This window comes from Saccoglossus kowalevskii, chromosome 11, assembly GCF_978046115.1.
Source record: "Saccoglossus kowalevskii chromosome 11, keSacKowa6.1, whole genome shotgun sequence".
In the NCBI taxonomy this organism is placed as follows: domain Eukaryota; kingdom Metazoa; phylum Hemichordata; class Enteropneusta; family Harrimaniidae; genus Saccoglossus; species Saccoglossus kowalevskii.
This window is the reverse complement of record NC_140651.1, coordinates 37671742-37698184: the sequence shown is the minus strand read 5'-3', so window position 1 is coordinate 37698184 and position 26443 is coordinate 37671742. Positions and strand designations below refer to the sequence as shown.

Sequence of the window (26443 nt, the reverse complement as noted above, 5' to 3'; positions counted from 1 at the left end):
TACTCATGGTCAAACAGACAACTGCAACCATGTGATTGCAACACATACTAATGTTCAAACTGACAACTGCAACCATGTGACTGCAACACATACTAATGTTCAAACTGATAACTGCAAACTGGTGACTGCAACACATACTAATGGCCAAGCTGACAACTGCAGCCATGTGACTGCAACACATACTAATGTTCAAACTGACAACTGCAACCATGTGACTGCAACACATACTAATGGTCAAACAAACTGACAACTGCAACCATGTGACTGCAACACATACTAATGTTCAAACTGACAACTGCAAACTTGTGACTGCAACACATACTAATGGCCAAGCTGACAACTGCAGCCATGTGACTGCAACACATACTAATGTTCAAACTGACAACTGCAACCATGTGACTGCAACACATACTAATGGTCAAACAAACTGACAACTGCAACCACGTGACTGCAACAAATACTAATGGTCAAACAGACAACTGCAACCATGTGATTGCAATACATACTAATGGCCAAGCTGACAACTGCAGCCATGTGACTGCAACACATACTAATGTTCAAACTGACAACTGCAAACTGGTGACTGCAACACATACTAATGGCCAAGCTGACAACTGCAGCCATGTGACTGCAACACATACTAATGTTCAAACTGACAACTGCAACCATGTGACTGCAACACATACTAATGGTCAAACAAACTGACAACTGCAACCATGTGACTGCAACACATACTAATGGTCAAACAAACTGACAACTGCAACCACGTGACTGCAACAAATACTAATGGTCAAACAGACAACTGCAACCATGTGATTGCAATACATACTAATGTTCAAACTGACAACTGCAACCATGTGACTGCAACACATACTAGTGTTCAAACTGACAACTGCAAACTGGTGACTGCAACACATACTAATGACCAAGCTGACAACTGCAACCATGTGACTGCAACAAATACTAATGGTCAAACAAACTGACAACTGCAACCATGTGACTGCTACACATACTAATGTTCAAACTGACAACTGCAAACTGGTGACTGCAACACATACTAATGGCCAAGCTGACAACTGCAACCATGTGACTGCAACAAATACTAATGGTCAAACAAACTGACAACTGCAACCATGTGACTGCAACACATACTAATGGCCAAGCTGACAACTGTAGCCATGTGACTGCAACACATACTAATGGTCAAACAAACTGACAACTGCAACCATGTGACTGCAACAAATACTAATGGTCAAACAGACAACTGCAACCATGTGATTGCAACACATACTAATGTTCAAACTGACAACTGCAACCATGTGACTGCAACACATACTAGTGTTCAAACTGGCAACTGCAAACTGGTGACTGCAACACATACTAATGGCCAAGCTGACAACTGCAGCCATGTGACTGCAACACATACTAATGTTCAAACTGACAACTGCAACCATGTGACTGCAACACATACTAATGGTCAAACAAACTGACAACTGCAACCATGTGACTGCAACAAATACTAATGGTCAAACAGAAACTACAACCATGTGATTGCAACGCATACTAATGTTCAAACTGACAACTGCAACCATGTGACTGCAACACATACTAATGTTCAAACTGACAACTGCAAACATGTGACTGCAACACATATTAATGGTCAAACAAACTGACAACTGCAACCATGTGACTACAACACAAACTAATGGTCAAACTGACAACTGCAACCATGTGACTGCAACACAAACTAATGGTCAAACTGACAACTGCAACCATGTGACTGCAACACAGATTTCAACAAAAAATCAGGTCTGAGCATTATCCCAGAGCATCTATGTACCAAGTTTCATTAAAATTTGGGATATCAGTGGGATAGAAACACCAAATAATTTGATCATAACAAATTGTTGAATCAATAGACCTAATGCATCTACATAATGGACTCCAGTTGTTAACAAGAAAAAGTTGAAAGTTGAAAAAAATATACACAAAACCAGGCCTTAAGAATGTGGTATGAATATATAATTGTTCTTATATTTTAATATATATCAAATGAATTGTAAGCATTAAGATGCTACTTTTTGTAAAAGTACATGTACCAGTAAAATGTGAACTAAACGTCTTGGACTGCAAGACAATACAGGTATGAAATGGTTGCTAGGCTACTATGTTTTAGTTCAGCTGACTTCAAAATATTAAAATGAAATATTCACTGTTAACACAGAAATGAAAGATTCCATTATAAAACCTGCTCACCCGTGCACACATACATGTTCCCCTACCTAATACATATCGACAGTAATGACCACTACTGCTAATGTAAATAAAAAATTGAAATTTGTCAAGGGGTTACAACTGACTGACAACTGACAGTGTATCATTCATATTTTTATACAGAATTCATTTAAACGAAAATTCAAAATATAATTGCAAAAAGCACAAACTGGATACCCAATGGAGGGATATAATTAATTTTATAACTAACCTTAACATGATGACAGTCCCTCAATATTTGTAGAAGTTCATTAATTTGTATATTCAGTTGAAATTCTGCAGCTATTTCCAAGTCCTGAAATAAGCGTTTATTATTCAGCCATGATCACAATCAAACAATTTACAAACTTGTTATCATGTGTGGTTAATTGCAATCTGAAAAGACAATGCTTTAGAACAGTGATCATTAATACACAATTGTCATTCAGCCTTTTTTTTATCTAATCTGAAAAACATTTTAACAGAAAAGCTAGAATTTGATGCATACCATTTTAACGTTAAAATTGCAGCCAACTTCAATTGGATTGGATTGGATTGTGAAACAAATACATGTACATATGTGTGACATGGCGTATGATAAAGTTTGAACAAGAGTAGCTCCTTCTCTGTTTACCCTTCTTAACATCCTCACAAACCCTAAAGCGTTGAAGCTCCTTCTCTGCTTACCCTTCTTAACATCTTAGCGAACCCTAAAGCGTTGAAGCTCCTTCTCTGCTTACCCTTCTTAACATCCTCACAAACCCTAAAGTGTTGAAGCTCCTTCTCTGCTTACCCATCTCAACATCTAAACAAACCTTAACACCTTAGAAGCTCCTTCTCTGCTTACCCATCTCAATATCTAAACAAACCTTAACACCTTAGAAGCTCCTTCTCTGCTTACCCATCTCAATATCTAAACAAACCTTAACACCTTAGAAGCTCCTTCTCTGCTTACCTTTCTTAACATCTTAGCGAACCCTAAAGCCTTGGAAGCTCTTTCTCTGCTTTCATGGAATAATTGTTTGAAACCCCTACATGATTCAAGTATAGTTCTTCTGATAGTTTCACTGAATGATGTGCTATCTTGTAAATAAGAACATAAATCATCCATCTTATTTGATAAGAATTCTGATGTTGATGTTAATAGTCCACTTGCCATTACACTGAAAATAAATATACAGTCCTCATCAGTGCCAAGTAAGTATAATGAGTAACAAATTAACATCCATTAAAAGTATTGTAGATATTGCCAACAATTCCCGGTTCCCGAATTGATAGAGTTTGTCTGTTCATCTTTTGTGCACTTGCACATATTGAGTGACCTTGGGTCAACAGACAGTAAGGTAGGACAGATTTTGAACATTTCAAATGCGCAAAGTCAAAGTGCATCAAACAACAAGAAATATATTTATGTGGTGAAATACCAAAACTGTGTACATACTGAGTATGACAAATAAGAAAAAACAAAAGAAAATGGTTTACAGTGCACTGATCAAGTACGAGTACTTTCAAAACATTTTTCAATACAGTGTCCAATGTCTGAAACGCAGTGACAAGGTCAAAGTCAACTTCAGAAAGGCACCCAGAATGATTTGGTTTGAATGAAATGCAGCTATTTAAATCAGCAAGCAACCTGTACATACATACTGGAATGACTTGTTAAGATAAGTTTTAAATACAATATGTTCCATATCTAGTATGTTATCAATAGTCATACTGCTAGCAGTACTGACATATTAGCAGTATCCATAATCATTGAATATACCAAGGTTACAAGACTCCAGAGGTGATACCTGAATATTAAAGTGAACCTTAATGAGCATAACCTGCAATCACTAATTTATATTGACCCGTTATTTCACAGTTTGAAGTAGGACAAACCAGCAATGCCTTCTATATCATCACTTAGCAACAGAATCATTCTCTTACTGTACAAATAAAGTTGCATAAATTCACACAGACAAAAGTTGTTAGTGTTTTTATTACAAACTTCATTTGATGTACAATGAAAAATTGTGACAACAGGCATCCATAAACAAGAACCCGACACGAGGTGTGTTACCATTTACCTCACTTAAGCGAATCTTCCCTCAAGATGCAACACTGGAACATATTGCCTGAACGATGAGACAATGTAGGGGAAAGGCAGGGTCCAGGTACGTGGTAAAAATATTGATAATCTTTATTGCAATCATTTTCAAATCAAGATATCAAACAAAATACAAATAAAGATAACATTATGACAAACCAACATAATAATAGAACTATTTTGACATTAATTTAACAACATAAAAACAACTTTGTATTAGTTCACAGCACCACTGTAAAAAAAAAAAAAAAAAAAGTTTAAAATGAGTATTGTCCAAGATATACACATGTGGGTTCATAAGACATATGTACAAATCTGAGTAGTTCTAGAGATTAGTATCACAAGATTTTACTCTCCGTGATTCAATAACAGCCCTATGTATAACGCTGTGTTGATCAGGCGAACTAATTGACAATGGCCCTACAGGTATCGCTATGCAATCACAGTAGTTTTGTATTCTTGCAATTCGACCATGGAAAAATATTTGTTTTTGAAAGTGGCCGAATTATTAGAAGAAAAACAGAAACTATTTTTTTTAGTATAAATTCTAGTAACTGAAATGCAGGATTGAAAAAGAACAAGACAATACGCAAGATTGATAAACCTTCAGTGAGCACTCCTGAAATTTCAGATCATTGGTACCATGTTTTTTATTGCTCAATCACTTGACCCTGTATGGCACAAGATCGCAAGCTTCAATCATAAAATTGGGTTATTTATTTGATGCAACGAAACATGCATTCACAGCAGACAGAAATTCGTTTGAGATGTTACTGGATTTTTGTATTCAGTATTCCATTTCAACCACAATCATGACTTAGTAAGCTGTGATCGCGCATTGGGATACTGACTGTGCATAAATGCGCAGTGTAATGCCACCAGAAGACCAATTGCTTGAGAATATTTTTCACTATTAAGCCATTTCAAAAGTTATATTAATTCACAGACAGCAAAATAAAGATTTTCAATAACATACAAGTTTTCCCACAGTTGATGATTGTATGGCAATTACAAGGCTTCGCCAGTTTTACTTTGGAAGAAGTTGGAAACATAACAGAAAAGGGGCTACATGGCTACATCTTGTTTTTTTTTGAATTTTAATCAAGCATGATTTTTTAATTTTTTTTTACAAATGTCTATTTTAGAAACAAAAACAATAAATGTGTAGGTAGGCATTTTAACAATTGCACAATTAATATTGGATGAAAACGTCATTACCGATATAAATCATTCTGTTCAAACAATTAAAAATAAGATCACATTTAATTTAGTCAGTTTTCATAATGAAATACATAATAACATGTATTTATAAATTTGAATAAGGTTCAACAGCCTTTTCATTTAGTGCCAGTTTATACACCATAAAACCTCTGGTTTAGGTGTCACACTCAGAGAAGAGTGAAAGGCCTTTGGTTCATAGGCACTGCGAAATGTTGGAATTGAATCCCCCCCCCGATATTGATAACGAATATAAAGTATGTTCTAAAAGAAGTTTCGAATAAATACAAACACTAATACATTGCTTAGTGGTTAGTACCGCGATACCGGTAGCAAATGATCACGGTAGCACAATCTGGTCATTCTGTGTTTCGCAAGTGAATAACTTACTTGTTTTCGAAGTATTGCTATTGTTGATTATTATTCAGTAATGATTATAATAACGCACAAACAATTAATTCGTTGAATTTTTATGAATTGGAAGTAATATTCAACTTAGTTTCATCGTAAACGAATGATTTCGGTCGAATGTAAATGCTCGATACCACACAATATCCGCCATGTTCCCATTTACACGTGGCTCATTTAAATATGTTAATGACGGTTCAGTGACCTCGTGGTGAACGCAACGCGGTACTGTAGAGATTCATCGATGTTGTACAAGATCTTTATGCTTTGATTTTGACAGGGAAAACGGCATGATTTTTTTTTTTAATCCAAAAATTTGTTGTTTTCAAAAAATAAACTGAGCATTCAAAGAATAATTTAACATTGTTCACAGAAATAACAGCTCATTGTCGAAATGAAGCTTACCCATTCAGGCTATTCACATCATACTCTTGGATAGATGTCAATGACTACAGTAAATGAAATATCCAAAATATTAAAAAAAAAAAACTGCCGAAAAAACGCCGGGCGATTTCATAGTCTGTTGCAGACTACTCGACCGACCGTCCATACACGTGTTGTCACTGTACATCCGCCATGTTGAATCGCAGGAGATCGGCAAAATCTTCATTACAACCAACAGTTTAATGCTCACAACATAAAAAATACGAATATAATCATAGGCAACCTACTATTATATAATGAATAAATTGATCGATACAGGGACACTCCCCCCGAGTTGTGGATATTTCGGAAATCGCGACACAAGCAAAAGACCGGATAACGATTTACTGTAGTTGAAAACTATGTCCCCATGTACAATAATTTGACAGTTTACGAACTAGTTTCGTAGATTGGAGACAATTGTTTGCTTTTTTGGCTTTTCACAAGAATATAAAGTTGGCAATCATCATAATATTCACGTCCGTACGTCACGGAATGTGCACCAATCGTACCCCAATATACATTCAATTTTGTTGAAACTGGAGAACTTACCTTTGCAAACACATCTCTTATACCGCCTTCTTGAAGTACTTGAAATCAAATAAAGTTACTAGTTCTTCTAGTAACTAGTGAATGAGACCACTGAGCCGAACAGAACACATGTATAAACAGTACTATAATAAATTGCACGCAATGAAGAAATCACGTGCCGTAATAACAGCAGCGTTACTCACAGATCTAATCTACTGTAAAATATTTTATTTCAGCTGGATTATCATTCGCTGAAAAGACTTTTTCTGGGTGTTTTGTATTGAATTTATTTTCATTGATTTTTTACAAGTTGACTGTAAAATATAAGAAAAGGGTATATTCGCTAGATTTTATTTTAACTGAAACATTCCTTCAGCGAAAATAGCAAAAAAATGTTGCAAGCAAAAATAAAGTATTTTACAGTAATTAATTTATTCTGAGCATGCGCAGACGTTCTGTCAATGTTGCCGGGAGAGGTAATTTTTGATGAAAATCGTGAAAAAGACCCACTTGGGATTTTCAGATCTGGAAAAAAAATTACGTGCATACTCAGCAGAGACTTGTTCATCAACCTGCCAAGTTTCACTGATATCTGCTGTAGAATTTCTGAGAAAATGTTGGAGACGGAAAAATGGACATAACCTGAATTATAAAGTCCCCTTTTCAGGCTGCGCCTGAACGGGGACTAAAAATGACATGTCTAACGTGTCAGACATATGGGTCTGGAAACCCATTCATTAAAACAAAATGGCCGCCAGACAGCCATTTTGAATCTGATCTGAAAAAACAGCATCCGGATTACTTTCGAAAATTCCATCGCGTTTCGGAAAGTTTTAATTTTCAAAACTTTTGAATATTTATTTGTGCTTTTAGGTTAGTGAGGAGGTTATAATAATTCTTCATTTCACTTTAACTCTGTTTTTTACACCCCTCAGACCCCTTTGAAAAGTCACTTCTGGCCATTATAATGGCCACTATTATCTTAATGGCCAGAATATTGACCAGATTTTTTTTAAGTGGCCAAAATATTTACCAGTGTTTTTAAAATGGTGGTTTTAATGACCCATGTTTTTTATACTGGTCAGAATAATTACAATTGCTTTTTAAATGATGGAGTTGATGACATTTTTTTTTTGATGGGCAGTATAATGGTCATTTTATTTTTCATTACATACATAACATGACCAGTATTTTTGTTCATGTCACTAATATAATGGCCCAGAAAAAAACCTTCTACCTCATGTGAGTCAATATACGTGTGGGAATTTATTTTTCCAAGTTTTACTGGCGCTTGCAAGTACACTTAAATGAAATTTCGCGAATAATGCCTCGATCCCCAGTGAAATTTTATAGTAACGCTGATGCCAGTAACTGCTGGTGGACTACATAACCTGCGGAGTATTTAGATGGTGTTGAATCATAGGACGATTGCTGTACTGCAACTGGCACATCAAGGTATGAATTTGTAATTATTTTACAATGACTTCAATACAATATTAGATACTTTTGTTGCTGTTTATGTAGCAGGATAGTCTTTTGGGGCTTTAGTTTTTGTTTTTCAAAAATTATATAAATTAAAAAACACTGTGGCATTTGCTTTATGTACTATCATACCTATTTTTTGGAAAAAAATAAATGTGCAATTTTTTGTTCAGTCATGGCTCACTGTGTAAGTACTGTTTCATTATCATTCATAATTGTCAAACAACAAGCTCAAGTAGGTGTTAATGAGGATTAGCTCCTATGTTTGTTAATACAAGAAAAGTATAAACAAAGGTTATTTCCAACTCCTGAAATCTGCAAAAAACATCAACGTAAATTTGTTTCCATTCATGGCAATGTTTTCAAATTATTAATATAATTTAACTGACTGCAAAATGTCAAAGATTATGTATATTGTTTTTTTTTTCTCTTCAGACAATACCAACAATAGTGTACTGTACATTGAGAAATCTAATTTAGTAACCATGTATGAACTATATATATTATGCCCATAACGTCAAATACCATACAGAATCCCTTTTTCCTGTAAACTAGTATAAGATGATATATGCCCACAGTGTGCAACAGTTCATTTTCTTTGCGCACAAAAAAAACTCCCATACTCAAAATAACTTTTAATTTAGCGTGGATTTAAACTAAATTTCAATTAAATCTAATATATTTTGCCCATCTTTGAGCCTAATTTGATTTGAATGAGTTGTAGAGATCAATATAAAAGGGAAGTGAAGTGAAGTATGCGCCTAAGGAAGGAATAAACAGAAGACACTTATTAGTAGTATTCACGCAGAGCTCTTCAGCAAAGGCTAAGAGGTCCAATACCTTAGCCTGTGCTAGAAAAAAATTGCATGAACACAGGCTAAGAAATACTAAGTACAGAGTAAATCTGGTCAGTCCAGAGCCTTAGCACAGGCAAAACAAAACATGCATGAGCGCTTAGCTCGGCTAAAAAAAAATAAAATAAAATGACGTACATCCGTAATTTCTAATGTATGTCTAATGTATGTACCAAGTTTGAACGAAATCCATCCATAAATGCCAGAAATGCTTGATATTTGATGATTTTTAGTACAAAAATGACAACCATTCGGCCATTTTGAATAGGATCGTCAAACTAATATATCTATGACATGATATATAATGAATATTTAAAATTTGAACATAATCAGTCAAAACAATATATTGGAGATATGGCACGAGAACCACATTGATTAATACAAAATGGCCGCCAGTCGGCCATTTTGAATGTTATCTGAAAAACAAAATTATTTGCATCAAGGTCCCATAATGTCTAATGTATATACAGTACCAAGTTTGAGCAAAATCCAACCGTAAACAGCCGAGAAATGGTTGCTTTTTATGATTTTTTAGCACAAAAATGGCCGCCATTCGGCCATCTTGAATCAGATCGTAAAACAAAATGATGTGCATCAAGGTCCTATACTGTCCAACGTATATACAAGGTTTGAACAAAATCCATCTGTAAACAACCGGGAAATGCTCGATTTTGATGATTTTTAGCACAAAAATGGCCGCCATCCGGCCATCTTGAATCAGATCATGAAACAAATTGACGTGCATATGTATGATATCATGTATGATGTATGTGTGAAGTTTGATTGCGATTGGTCCAGACATTTCTAAGATACAGGTCCGGACGCACGCACAGACGCACGCACGCACACACACACGTACGCACGGACGCACGGAGGTCAAAACATAAGTCCCCGTTTTCGGACTGTGTCCGAACGGGGACTAAAAATGTTTCCAACTCGCAACATAAAAATTCACCTGAAATAAATCTGCCATCAACTTTATACTAACTCATACCAGCCTCTGAAAATTTGCAAGAATAACAAGCATGCAAATTATCTTTGACTATAGCGTAATATTTTTTTGGGACATGAAAAACTATGGCACAGTCTTATTTAATCTGTGAAACACAAACGTACTAGTACCATCTTTATTCCAGCTCATTTTCTCTGAAAATCACTTTTTTTAACTGGAAATACATGTTTATCAGCTGTCTTAAATATTTCTTCTCGCTGCCCTTGTTTGTACCCACCCACCCGCACTGACTCTGCTATTTTAAAAAAAAATGTTCCAAATATGCCTGTGACTTCTTCCGGGTTGCATGTCCACCAGTTTCTTTTTGTCCTACCCTTGCCTGTTGCTAGGTTGGTTATGCATGCGCAAATAGAATTACATCGTGTCTGAGGGTAATTCGGGATCGGGAATTGGAAAAACCTGACCTACATACTAGGTATCAATTTGAAAACAGTTTGGCAGGTGATCATAAAATTGTTGACAAATGGCAGATATTAATTAATAGCTCTACTCCATCATATTTCAATGACAGTAGAGCTAATATAATGGTCTTCTGGCATTACAATTCGGCAACATTTACATCACTTACGATGAAAATAAATTTATGACAGAAAACTCAAAAACTTTTAAAATTAAATTAAAAGTTGATCATCACAGTTTCATTTATGCTTTTTGCATGCCCATTTATGCATGGAATTAATTTAGTTACAAATATGAAAATGTTGAATCTTGATTTAGGTTTGAAATAAAAATCAACTATTATGTAATACAAAAAGCTTTTTTAATTTTCTGTATGTTGCAATAGCCTTATTTCTTTCTGATAGATTGTGTATAACAGTACAGTGATAGGGAGCTGGACTGATTTACCAGAATCTTTGTCCTGCCTGTGCTTCTCCACCAGTTATGTGCTGACATACTTCTTTAGCGAAGTTCCATTCTTCTTGTATGACATCTTTAAGACTTAAAGAAGCTTGTGGCATTCGTTGTAGCATTTGTATCCAGCTATGTAAATATTCAAAATATACCTAAAACAAATTATAAACAAATCTTACAACGCAATGAATTAATTTAATGATGATTTGGTAGGGGGGGTTGGGGTAGTAGTCATTGAAATCCTTCTCTGAAGAAAACACCAAACATGAAAAGAGCTACTTCAATTCAAAAAATTACATATAATGCATTTAAAACAAGCCATGCATGACACAGTTCCCTGTTAGTTATCAATTTAAGATTTATAGTTTTGTTTATAGTAATATAGTTGGAACAGAAACATAGGGATCTAGAAGCTGATACTTGACTATGATGATTTTTTAACATTGAAATGACATTCAGTCATCTTGTATCTGATCGTCAAACAAGTACTTCTCCATATTGTTATAAGTTTGAACAAAATCCATCCATAAAAGACCAAGATCTGGTTCTGGAATACAACAAAAGCTTGATTTTTTTATGATTTTTAACACAGAAATGGCCACCATTCAACAATTTTCAATCAAATCGTCAAACCAATACATCTGTATGTCTACGACATGATGTCTAATGAATATATAAACTTTGAAAAATAGTCAGTCAAAGTATGTCAGAGATATGGCTCAAGAACCACATTCATTGAAACAATACCAAGGTTCAACAAAATCCATCTGCAAACATCCAAGATCCAGTTCCGGAAATGCTTGATTTCAATGATTTTTCAGGACAAAAAAGGCCACAATTCAGCCATTTTGAATCAGATTATAAAACAAATTAATGTGCATATGTATAATATTAATTAGTCCAGGCATGTCTAAGATACAGGTGTGGACACATGCTTGTCCCATATATCCTCTGAAGATTTTCAAACGTTGCTGTTCATGAAATTGAATTTAAAATACAAAATTGGATATGAACATCTCTTAGACTAGTCTCAAACATGTTACAAAGAATGTTTGTGTACTTTGAGGCATAACAATATATCTCATGGGAACTTGAGTTGGATATTTAGGTAAATATAATGTGGTAGCATTGGCACAGTGCAGTTCTACCATTCGTGATACCAAATTGTCAGCAACCAATGCCTGAAGTAATCTGGAACTTGATTTAAGAAGCTACAGCTATTTATTTGACAGTTTAAATCAAGCAATTTTTTTTTAATTTTAATGCATTTATTTTATTGGTTGTTGTCACATGACTTGTTTGGAATAAATGCTGAATGATACTCATAATTGTATTCATGTTTGATATGAGTCTGAAACATGTTTATATTTCTGATGTTTAAAACATGTTTCAGATATGTTGATATAAGTTTCAATCAAACTCCAAATATGTCCCAAACATGCATTAACTGTGTGTTTCATACAATGCATAAGTTGTTATAGTAGTTTCAAGCTAAACTAGTGTCTGAAACATGTTTGGGTCACATCTAAACAATGTCTCAGGCACAGTAACCAGATATGTTTCAGACTTGTTTAAAACATGTTTGGGTCACATCTAAAGAATGTCTCAGGCACAGTAACCACATATGTTTCAGACTTGTTTAAAACATGTTTGGGTCACATCTAAAGAATGTCTCAGGCACAGTAACCACATATGTTTCAGACTTGTTTAAAACATGTTTGGGTCACATCTAAAGAATGTCTCAGGCACAGTAACCACATATGTTTCAGACTTGTTTAAAACATGTTTGGGTCACATCTAAAGAATGTCTCAGGCACAGTAACTACATATGTTTCAGACTTGTTTAAAACATGTTTGGGTCACATCAAAAGAATGTCTCAGGCACAGTAACCAGATATGTTTCAGACTTGTTTAAAACATGTTTGGGTCACATCTAAAGAATGTCTCAGGCACAGTAACCACATATGTTTCAGACTTGTTTAAAACATGTTTGGGTCACATCTAAAGAATGTCTCAGGCACAGTAACCACATATGTTTCAGACTTGTTTAAAACATGTTTGGGTCACATCTAAAGAATGTCTCAGGCACAGTAACCAGATATGTTTCAGACTTGTTTAAAACATGTTTGGGTCACATCTAAAGAATGTCTCAGGCACAGTAACCACATATGTTTCAGACTTGTTTAAAACATGTTTGGGTCACATCTAAAGAATGTCTCAGGCACAGTAACCACATATGTTTCAGACTTGTTTAAAACATGTTTGGGTCACATCTAAAGAATGTCTCAGGCACAGTAACCACATATGTTTCAGACTTGTTTATAACATGAATGACACTAGTCCTATTTTGGTAAGGCTAACAACACAGCACATGACAATGAATCACATTTATCACATCTAGATACAAGATGTGATAAAGTTGTGTCAATTTTACTAATTGTAACTGTCTTCTGACCATCATATAATAATAATAATCACATATGCATAAGATTACATATTGATACCTGTAACATTTCTTTAAGATCTTTCTCGTACTCATCCATATCATTATCAAGTTTCTCTTTTAAGTCTTTATTATCCCAGAGTACACAAGTAACCATTCTTTGGTAGTATTGCTTCATCACAATAGAACCCGTTATAACTTCTTTACACTCTCTAATCAGCTGCAGTAGATCAAAAAATCTCTATGTAAGTCTCATTTATTTCCCACGAGCAAATATTTATAAGTATAAATAAAAAGGTGGTATGAAAATTTAGATATTAACGTAATTTGTCAAGTACGGCACATGTAATTCAAAATGTGTAATGCTCAGTCTATAGTAGTGAAAAGAGATACTGGTACATATATATACCTGTGTAATGCTCACTCTATTGTAGTGAATAGAGATGCTGGTATATATACCTGTGTAATGCTCAGTCTATTGTAGTGAATAGAGATGCTGGTATATATACCTGTGTAATGCTCAGTCTATAGTACTGAATAGAGATACTGGTATATATATCTGTGTAATGCTCAGTCTATAGTAGTGAATAGAGATACTGGTATATATACCTGTATAATGCTCAGTCTATAGTAGTGAATAGAGATACTGGTATATATATCTGTGTAATGCTCAGTCTATAGTAGTGAATAGAGATGCTGGTATATATACCTGTGTAATGCTCAGTCTATAGTAGTGAATAGAGATGCTGGTATATATATCTGTGTAATGCTCAGTCTATTGTAGTGAATAGAGATACAGGAATATATACCTGTGTAATGCTCAGTCAATAGTAGTGAATAGAGATACTGGTATATATACCTGTGTAATGCTCAGTCTATTGTAGTGAATAGAGATGCTGGTATATATACCTGTGTAATGCTCAGTCTATAGTAGTGAATAGAGACACTGGTATATATACTTGTGTAATGCTCAGTCTATTGTAGTGAATAGAGATGCTGGTATATATATATATATATATATCTGTGTAATGCTCAGTCTATTGTAGTGTATATAGATACTGGTATATATACCTGTGTAATGCTCAGTCTATTGTAGTGTATAGAGATACTGGTATATATACCTGTGTAATGCTCAGTCTATTGTAGTGAATAGAGATACTGGTATATATACCTGTGTAATGCTCAGTCTATAGTAGTGAATAGAGATACTGGTATATATACCTGTGTAATGCTCAGTCTATAGTAGTGAATAGAGATACTGGTATATATACCTGTGTAATGCTCAATCTATTGTAGTGAATAGAGATACTGGTATATATACCTGTGTAATGCTCAGTCTATTGTAGTGAATAGAGATGCTGGTATATATATCTGTGTAATGCTCAGTCTATTGTAGTGTATAGAGATACTGGTATATATACCAGTGTAATGCTCAGTCTATTGTAGTGTATAGAGATACTGGTATATATACCTGTGTAATGCTCAGTCTATTGTAGGGAATAGAGATACTGGTATATATACCTGTGTAATGCTCAGTCTATAGTAGTGAATACAGATGCTGGTATATATACCTGTGTAATGCTTAGTCTACAGAAGTGTATAGAGATACTGGTATATATACCTGTGTAATGCTCAGTCTATAGTAGTGAATAGAGATACTGGTATATATACCTGTGTAATGCTCAGTCTATTGTAGTGAATAGAGATACTGGTATATATACCTGTGTAATGCTCAGTCTATAGTAGTGAATAGAGATACTGGTATATATACCTGTGTAATGCTCAGTCTATTGTAGTGAATAGAGATACTGGTATATATACCTGTGTAATGCTCAGTCTATAGTAGTGAATAGAGATGCTGGTATATATACCTGTGTAATGCTCAGTCTATAGTAGTGAATAGAGATACTGGTATATATACCTGTGTAATGCTCAGTCTACAGTAGTGAATAGAGATACTGGTATATATACCTGTGTAATGCTCAGTCAACAGTAGTGAATAGTGATGCTGGTATGTATATCTGTGTAATGCTACGTCTATAATAGTGAATAGAGATACTGGTAATATATACCTGTATAAAGCTCAGTCTATAGTAGTGAATAGAGATACTGGTATACATACCTGTGTAATGCTCAGTCTATTGGAGTGAATAGAGTTACTGGTATATATACCTGTGTAAGGCTCATTGTGTTTTATTGAATAGATATGCTGGTATATATACCTGTGTAATGCTTAGTCTACAGAAGAGTATAGAGATACTGGTATATATATATGTGTTGTGCTCAGTCTACAGTAGTGAATAGAGATACTGGTATATATACTTGTGTAATGCTCAGTCAATAGTAGTGAATAGAGATGCTGGTATATATACCTGTGTAATGCTCAGTCTATTGTAGTGAATAGAGATACTGGTATATATACCTGTGTAATGCTCAGTCTATAGTAGTGAATAGAGATGCTGGTATATATACCTGTGTAATGCTTAGTCTACAGAAGTGTATAGAGATACTGGTATATATATCTGTGTAATGCTCAATCTATTGTAGTGAATATAGATGCCGGTATGTATATCTGTGTAATGCTTTGTCTATAGTAGTGAATAGAGATACTGGTATATATACCTGTGTAATGCTCAGTCTATTGTAGTGAATAGAGATACTGGTATATATATATGTGTAATGCTCAGTCTATTGTAGTGAATAGAGATGCTGGTATGTATATATGTGTAATGCTTTGTCTATAGTAGTGAATAGAGATGCTGGTATATATACCTGTGTAATGCTCAGTCTATTGTAGTGAATAGAGATGCTGGTATATATATATATATATCTGTGTAATGCTCAGTCTATTGTAGTGTATAGAGATACTGGTATATATACCTGTGTAATGCTCAGTCTATTGTAGTGTATAGAGATACTGGTATATAAACCTGTGTAATGCTCAGTCTATTGTAGTGAATAGAGATACTGGTATATATACCTGTGTAATGCTCAGTCTATAGTAGTGAATAGCGATACTGGTATATATACCTGTGTAATGCTCAGTCTATAGTAGTGAATAGAGATACTGGTATATATACCTGTGTAATGCTCAATCTATTGTAGTGAATAGAGATACTGGTATATATACCTGTGTAATGCTCAGTCTATTGTAGTGAATAGAGATGCTGGTATATATATCTGTGTAATGCTCAGTCTATTGTAGTGTATAGAGATACTGGTATATATACCTGTGTAATGCTCAGTCTATTGTAGTGTATAGAGATACTGGTATATATACCTGTGTAATGCTCAGTCTATTGTAGGGAATAGAGATACTGGTATATATACCTGTGTAATGCTCAGTCTATAGTAGTGAATACAGATGCTGGTATATATACCTGTGTAATGCTTAGTCTACAGAAGTGTATAGAGATACTGGTATATATACCTGTGTAATGCTCAGTCTATAGTAGTGAATAGAGATACTGGTATATATACCTGTGTAATGCTCAGTCTATTGTAGTGAATACAGATACTGGTATATATACCTGTGTAATGCTCAGTCTATAGTAGTGAACAGAGATACTGGTATATATACCTGTGTAATGCTCAGTCTATTGTAGTGAATAGAGATACTGGTATATATACCTGTGTAATGCTCAGTCTATAGTAGTGAATAGAGATGCTGGTATATATACCTGTGTAATGCTCAGTCTATAGTAGTGAATAGAGATACTGGTATATATACCTGTGTAATGCTCAGTCTACAGTAGTGAATAGAGATACTGGTATATATACCTGTGTAATGCTCAGTCAACAGTAGTGAATAGTGATGCTGGTATGTATATCTGTGTAATGCTACGTCTATAGTAGTGAATAGAGATACTGGTAATATATACCTGTATAAAGCTCAGTCTATAGTAGTGAATAGAGATACTGGTATACATACCTGTGTAATGCTCAGTCTATTGGAGTGAATAGAGTTACTGGTATATATACCTGTGTAAGGCTCATTGTGTTTTATTGAATAGAGATACTGGTATATATACCTGTGTAATGCTCAGTCTATTGTAGTGAATAGATATGCTGGTATATATACCTGTGTAATGCTTAGTCTACAGAAGAGTATAGAGATACTGGTATATATATGTGTAATGCTCAGTCTACAGTAGTGAATAGAGATACTGGTATATATACCTGTGTAATGCTCAGTCAATAGTAGTGAATAGAGATGCTGGTATATATACCTGTGTAATGCTCAGTCTATTGTAGTGAATAGAGATACTGGTATATATACCTGTGTAATGCTCAGTCTATAGTAGTGAATAGAGATGCTGGTATATATACCTGTGTAATGCTTAGTCTACAGAAGTGTATAGAGATACTGGTATATATATCTGTGTAATGCTCAGTCTATTGTAGTGAATAGAGATACTGGTATATATACCTGTGTAATGCTCAGTCTATTGTAGTGAATAGAGATACTGGTATATATATCTGTGTAATGCTCAGTCTATTGTAGTGAATAGAGATGCTGGTATGTATATATGTGTAATGCTTTGTCTATAGTAGTGAATAGAGATACTGGTATATATACCTGTGTAATGCTCAGTCTATTGTAGTGTATAGAGATACTGGTATATATACCTGTGTAATGCTCAGTCTATAGTAGTGAATAGAGATACTGGTATATATACCTGTGTAATGCTCAGTCTATTGAAATGAATAGAGATGCTGGTATATATATCTGTGTAATGCTCAGTCTATTGTAGTGTATAGAGATACTGGTATATATACCTGTGTAATGCTCAGTCTATTGTAGTGTATAGAGATACTGGCATATATACCTGTGTAATGCTCAGTCTATAGTAGTGAATAGAGATACTGGTATATATACCTGTGTAATGCTCAGTCTATTGTAGTGAATTGAGATGCTGGTATATATATATGTGTAATGCTCAGTCTATTGTAGTGAATAGAGATGCTGGTATATATATCTGTGTAATGCTCAGTCTATAGTAGTGAATAGAGATACTGGTATACATGTATATACCTGTGTAATGATTAGTCTACAGAAGAGTATAGAGATACTGGTATATATATATGTGTTGTGCTCAGTCTATTGTAGTGAATAGAGATACTGGTATATATACCTGTGTAATGCTCAGTCTATAGTAGTGAATAGAGATGCTGGTATATATACCTGTGTAATGCTCAGTCTATTGCAGTGAATAGAGATACTGATATATATACCTGTGTAATGCTCAGTCAATAGTAGGGAATAGAGATGCTGGTATATATACCTATGTAATGCTCAGTCTATAGTAGTGAATAGAGATACTGGTATATATACCTGTGTAATGCTTAGTCTACAGAAGTGTATAGAGATACTGGTATATATACCTGTGTAATGCTCAGTCTATAGTAGTGAATAGAGATACTGGTATATATACCTGTGTAATGCTTTGTCTATAGTAGTGAATAGAGATACTGGTATATATACCTGTGTAATGCTCAGTCTATTGTAGTGAATAGAGATACTGGTATATATACCTGTGTAATGCTCAGTCAATAGTAGTGAATAGAGATACTGGTATATATACCTGTGTAATGCTCAGTCTATAGTAGTGAATAGAGATGCTGGTATATATACCTGTGTAATGCTCAGTCTATTGCAGTGAATAGAGATACTGGTATATATACCTATGTAATGCTCAGTCTATTGTAGTGAATAGAGATACTGGTATATATACCTGTGTAATGCTCAGTCAATAGTAGTGAATAGAGATGCTGGTATATATACCTGTGTAATGCTCAGTCTATTGTAGTGAATAGAGATGCTGGTATATATATCTGTGTAATGCTCAGTCTATAGTAGTGAATAGAGATACTGGTATATATACCTGTGTAATGCTTTGTCTATAGTAGTGAATAGAGATACTGGTAAATATACCTGTGTAACGCTCAGTCTATAGTAGTGAATAGAGATACTGGTATATATACCTGTGTAATGCTCAGTCTATAGTAGTGAATAGAGATGCTGGTATATATACCTGTGTAATGCTCAGTCTATTGTAGTGAATAGAGATACTGGTATATATACCTGTGTAATGCTCAGTCAATAGTAGTGAATAGAGATGCTGGTATATATACCTATGTAATGCTCAGTCTATAGTAGTGAATAGAGATACTGGTATATATACCTGTGTAATGCTTAGTCTACAGAAGTGTAAAGAGATACTGGTATATATACCTGTGTAATGCTCAGTCTATAGTAGTGAATAGAGATACTGTTATATATACCTGTGTAATGCTCAGTCTATTGTAGTGAATAGAGATACTGGTATATATACCTGTGTAATGCTCAGTCTATTGCAATGAATAGAGATACTGGTATATATACCTGTGTAATGCTTTGTCTATGTAGTGAATAGAGATACTGGTATATATACCTGTGTAATGCCCAGTCTATAGTAGTGAATAGAGATGCTGGTATATATACCTGTGTAATGCTCAGTATATTGTAGTGAATAGAGATACTGGTATATATACCTGTGTAATGCTTTGTCTATAGTAGTGAATAGAGATACTGGTATATATACCTGTGTAATGCTTTGTCTATAGTAGTGAATAGAGATACTGGTATATATACCTGTGTAATGCTCAGTCTATTGTAGTGAATAGAGATACTGTTATATATACCTGTGTAATGCTCAGTCTATAGTAGTGAATAGAGATGCTGGTATATATACCTGTGTAATGCTCAGTATATTGTAGTGAATAGAGATACTGGTATATATACCTGTGTAATGCTTTGTCTATGTAGTGAATAGAGATACTGGTATATATACCTGTGTAATGCTTTGTCTATAGTAGTGAATAGAGATACTGGTATATATACCTGTGTAATGCTTTGTCTATAGTAGTGAATAGAGATACTGGTATATATACCTGTGTAATGCTCAGTATATTGTAGTGAATAGAGATACTGGTATATATACCTGTGTAATGCTTTGTCTATGTAGTGAATAGAGATACTGGTATATATACCTGTGTAATGCTTTGTCTATAGTAGTGAATAGAGATACTGGTATATATACCTGTGTAATGCTTTGTCTATAGTAGTGAATAGAGATACTGGTATATATACCTGTGTAATGCTCAGTCTATAGTAGTGAATAGAGATGCTGGTATATATACCTGTGTAATGCTCAGTCTATAGTAGTGAATAGAGATACTGGTATATATACCTGTGTAATGCTCAGTCTATAGTAGTGAATAGAGATACTGGTATATATACCTGTGTAATGCTCAGTCAATAGTAGTGAATAGAGATACTGGTATATATACCTGTGTAATGCTCAGTCTATAGTAGTGAATAGAGATGCTGGTATATATACCTGTGTAATGCTTTGTCTATAGTAGTGAATAGAGATACTGGTATATATACCTGTGTAATGCTCAGTCTATAGTAGTGAATAGAGATACTGGTATATATACCTGTGTAATGCTCAGTCTATAGTAGTGAATAGAGATACTGGTATATATACCTGTGTAATGCTCAGTCTATAGTAGTGAATAGAGATACTGGTATATATACCTGTGTAATGCTCAGTCTATAGTAGTGAATAGAGATACTGGTATATATACCTGTGTAATGCCCAGTCTATTGTAGTGAATAGAGATGCTGGTATATATACCTGTGTAATGCTCAGTATATAGTAGTGAATAGAGATGCTGGTATATATACCTGTGTAATGCTCAGTCTATTGTAGTGAATAGAGATACTGGTATATATACCTGTGTAATGCTCAGTCAATAGTAGTGAATAGAGATGCTGGTATATATACCTGTGTAATGCTCAGTCTATTGTAGTGAATAGAGATGCTGGTATATATATATATCTGTGTAATGCTCAGTCTATAGTAGTGAATAGAGATACTGGTATATATACTTGTGTAATGCTTTGTCTATAGTAGTGAATAGAGATACTGGTACATATACCTGTGTAATGCTCAGTCTATAGTAGTGAATAGAGATACTGGTATATATACCTGTGTAATGCTCAGTCTATAGTAGTGAATAGAGATGCTGGTATATATACCTGTGTAATGCTCAGTCTATTGTAGTGAATAGAGATACTGGTATATATACCTGTGTAATGCTCAGTCAATAGTAGTGAATAGAGATGCTGGTATATATACCTATGTAATGCTCAGTCTATAGTAGTGAATAGAGATACTGGTATATATACCTGTGTAATGCTTAGTCTACAGAAGTGTATAGAGATACTGGTATATATACCTGTGTAATGCTCAGTCTATAGTAGTGAATAGAGATACTGGTATATATACCTGTGTAATGCTCAGTCCATAGTAGTGAATAGAGATGCTGGTATATATACCTGTGTAATGCTCAGTCTATTGTAGTGAATAGAGATACTGGTATATATACCTGTGTAATGCTCAGTCTATTGCAGTGAATAGAGATACTGGTATATATACCTGTGTAATGCTTTGTCTATGTAGTGAATAGAGATACTGGTATATATACCTGTGTAATGCCCAGTCTATAGTAGTGTATAGAGATGCTGGTAAATATACTTGTGTAATGCTCAATCTATAGTAGTGAATAGAGATGCTGGTATATATACCTGTGTAATGCTCAGTATATTGAAGTGAATAGAGATACTGGTATATATACCTGTGTAATGCTTTGTCTATGTAGTGAATAGAGATACTGGTATATATACCTGTGTAATGCTTTGTCTATAGTAGTGAATAGAGATACTGGTATATATACCTGTGTAATGCTTTGTCTATAGTAGTGAATAGAGATACTGGTATATATACCTGTGTAATGCTCAGTCTATTGTAGTGAATAGAGATACTGGTATATATACCTGTGTAATGCTCAGTCTATAGTAGTGAATAGAGATGCTGGTATATATACCTGTGTAATGCTCAGTATATTGTAGTGAATAGAGATACTGGTATATATACCTGTGTAATGCTTTGTCTATGTAGTGAATAGAGATACTGGTATATATACCTGTGTAATGCTTTGTCTATAGTAGTGAATAGAGATACTGGTATATATACCTGTGTAATGCTTTGTCTATAGTAGTGAATAGAGATACTGGTATATATACCTGTGTAATGCTCAGTATATTGTAGTGAATAGAGATACTGGTATATATACCTGTGTAATGCTTTGTCTATGTAGTGAATAGAGATACTGGTATATATACCTGTGTAATGCTTTGTCTATAGTAGTGAATAGAGATACTGGTATATATACCTGTGTAATGCTTTGTCTATAGTAGTGAATAGAGATACTGGTATATATACCTGTGTAATGCTCAGTCTATAGTAGTGAATAGAGATACCGGTATATATACCTGTGTAATGCTCAGTCTATAGTAGTGAATAGAGATACCGGTATATATACCTGTGTAATGCTCAGTCTATAGTGGTGAATAGAGATACTGGTATATATACCTGTGTAATGCTCAGTCAATAGTAGTGAATAGAGATACTGGTATATATACCTGTGTAATGCTCAGTCTATAGTAGTGAATAGAGATGCTGGTATATATACCTGTGTAATGCTTTGTCTATAGTAGTGAATAGAGATACTGGTATATATACCTGTGTAATGCTCAGTCTATAGTAGTGAATAGAGATACTGGTATATATACCTGTGTAATGCTCAGTCTATAGTAGTGAATAGAGATACTGGAATATATACCTGTGTAATGCCCAGTCTATTGTAGTGAATAGAGATGCTGGTATATATACCTGTGTAATGCTCAGTCTATAGTAGTGAATAGAGATGCTGGTATATATACCTGTGTAATGCTCAGTCTATTGTAGTGAATAGAGATACTGGTATATATACCTGTGTAATGCTCAGTCTATAGTAGTGAATAGAGATACTGGTATATATACCTGTGTAATGCTTAGTCTACAGAAGTGTATAGAGATACTGGTATATATACCTGTGTAATGCTCAGTCTATAGTAGTGAATAGAGATACTGGTATATATACCTGTGTAATGCTTTGTCTATAGTAGTGAATAGAGATACTGGTATATATACCTGTGTAATGCTCAGTCTATTGTAGTGAATAGAGATACTGGTATATATACCTGTGTAATGCTCAGTCAATAGTAGTGAATAGAGATACTGGTATATATACCTGTGTAATGCTCAGTCTATAGTAGTGAATAGAGATGCTGGTATATATACCTGTGTAATGCTCAGTCTATTGCAGTGAATAGAGATACTGGTATATATACCTGTGTAATGCTCAGTCTATTGTAGTGAATAGAGATACTGGTATATATACCTGTGTAATGCTCAGTCAATAGTAGTGAATAGAGATGCTGGTATATATACCTGTGTAATGCTCAGTCTATTGTAGTGAATAGAGATGCTGGTATATATATCTGTGTAATGCTCAGTCTATAGTAGTGAATAGAGATACTGGTATATATACCTGTGTAATGCTTTGTCTATAGTAGTGAATAGAGATACTGGTAAATATACCTGTGTAACGCTCAGTCTATAGTAGTGAATAGAGATACTGGTATATATACCTGTGTAATGCTCAGTCTATAGTAGTGAATAGAGATGCTGGTATATATACCTGTGTAATGCTCAGTCTATTGTAGTGAATAGAGATACTGGTATATATACCTGTGTAATGCTCAGTCAATAGTAGTGAATAGAGATGCTGGTATATATACCTATGTAATGCTCAGTCTATAGTAGTGAATAGAGATACTGGTATATATACCTGTGTAATGCTTAGTCTACAGAAGTGTAAAGAGATACTGGTATATATACCTGTGTAATGCTCAGTCTATAGTAGTGAATAGAGATACTGTTATATATACCTGTGTAATGCTCAGTCTATTGTAGTGAATAGAGATACTGGTATATATACCTGTGTAATGCTCAGTCTATTGCAATGAATAGAGATACTGGTATATATACCTGTGTAATGCTTTGTCTATGTAGTGAATAGAGATACTGGTATATATACCTGTGTAATGCCCAGTCTATAGTAGTGAATAGAGATGCTGGTATATATACCTGTGTAATGCTCAGTATATTGTAGTGAATAGAGATACTAGTATATATACCTGTGTAATGCTTTGTCTATGTAGTGAATAGAGATACTGGTATATATACCTGTGTAATGCTTTGTCTATAGTAGTGAATAGAGATACTGGTATATATACCTGTGTAATGCTTTGTCTATAGTAGTGAATAGAGATACTGGTATATATACCTGTGTAATGCTCAGTCTATTGTAGTGAATAGAGATACTGGTATATATACCTGTGTAATGCTCAGTCTATAGTAGTGAATAGAGATGCTGGTATATATACCTGTGTAATGCTCAGTATATTGTAGTGAATAGAGATACTGGTATATATACCTGTGTAATGCTTTGTCTATGTAGTGAATAGAGATACTGGTATATATACCTGTGTAATGCTTTGTCTATAGTAGTGAATAGAGATACTGGTATATATACCTGTGTAATGCTTTGTCTATAGTAGTGAATAGAGATACTGGTATATATACCTGTGTAATGCTCAGTATATTGTAGTGAATAGAGATACTGGTATATATACCTGTGTAATGCTTTGTCTATGTAGTGAATAGAGATCCTGGTATATATACCTGTGTAATGCTTTGTCTATAGTAGTGAATAGAGATACTGGTATATATACCTGTGTAATGCTTTGTCTATAGTAGTGAATAGAGATACTGGTATATATACCTGTGTAATGCTCAGTCTATAGTAGTGAATAGAGATGCTGGTATATATACCTGTGTAATGCTCAGTCTATAGTAGTGAATAGAGATACTGGTATATATACCTGTGTAATGCTCAGTCTATAGTAGTGAATAGAGATACTGGTATATATACCTGTGTAATGCTCAGTCAATAGTAGTGAATAGAGATACTGGTATATATACCTGTGTAATGCTCAGTCTATAGTAGTGAATAGAGATGCTGGTATATATACCTGTGTAATGCTTTGTCTATAGTAGTGAATAGAGATACTGGTATATATACCTGTGTAATGCTCAGTCTATAGTAGTGAATAGAGATACTGGTATATATACCTGTGTAATGCTCAGTCTATAGTAGTGAATAGAGATACTGGTATATATACCTGTGTAATGCTCAGTCTATAGTAGTGAATAGAGATACTGGTATATATACCTGTGTAATGCTCAGTCTATAGTAGTGAATAGAGATACTGGTATATATACCTGTGTAATGCCCAGTCTATTGTAGTGAATAGAGATGCTGGTATATATACCTGTGTAATGCTCAGTATATAGTAGTGAATAGAGATGCTGGTATATATACCTGTGTAATGCTCAGTCTATTGTAGTGAATAGAGATACTGGTATATATACCTGTGTAATGCTCAGTCAATAGTAGTGAATAGAGATGCTGGTATATATACCTGTGTAATGCTCAGTCTATTGTAGTGAATAGAGATGCTGGTATATATATATATCTGTGTAATGCTCAGTCTATAGTAGTGAATAGAGATACTGGTATATATACCTGTGTAATGCTTTGTCTATAGTAGTGAATAGAGATACTGGTACATATACCTGTGTAATGCTCAGTCTATAGTAGTGAATAGAGATACTGGTATATATACCTGTGTAATGCTCAGTCTATAGTAGTGAATAGAGATGCTGGTATATATACCTGTGTAATGCTCAGTCTATTGTAGTGAATAGAGATACTGGTATATATACCTGTGTAATGCTCAGTCAATAGTAGTGAATAGAGATGCTGGTATATATACCTATGTAATGCTCAGTCTATAGTAGTGAATAGAGATACTGGTATAT

At 34.4% G+C, this 26443-nt stretch overlaps 1 protein-coding gene across 1 annotated transcript in view; it reads right to left on the bottom strand.

Annotated features, from left to right (window-relative positions):
• Positions 1-26443, bottom strand: part of LOC102807664 (mitogen-activated protein kinase kinase kinase 4-like) — a 320941-nt gene that overhangs the window by 257409 nt on the left and 37089 nt on the right. The window contains exons 4-7 of the mRNA XM_085505174.1: positions 13627-13785; positions 11117-11274; positions 3209-3416; positions 2486-2569 (exon numbers count right to left, since the gene is read on the bottom strand). Of these exons, the coding sequence (XP_085361300.1) occupies positions 2486-2569; positions 3209-3416; positions 11117-11274; positions 13627-13785 (609 nt within the window). The remainder of the gene's footprint in view (positions 1-2485; positions 2570-3208; positions 3417-11116; positions 11275-13626; positions 13786-26443) is intronic.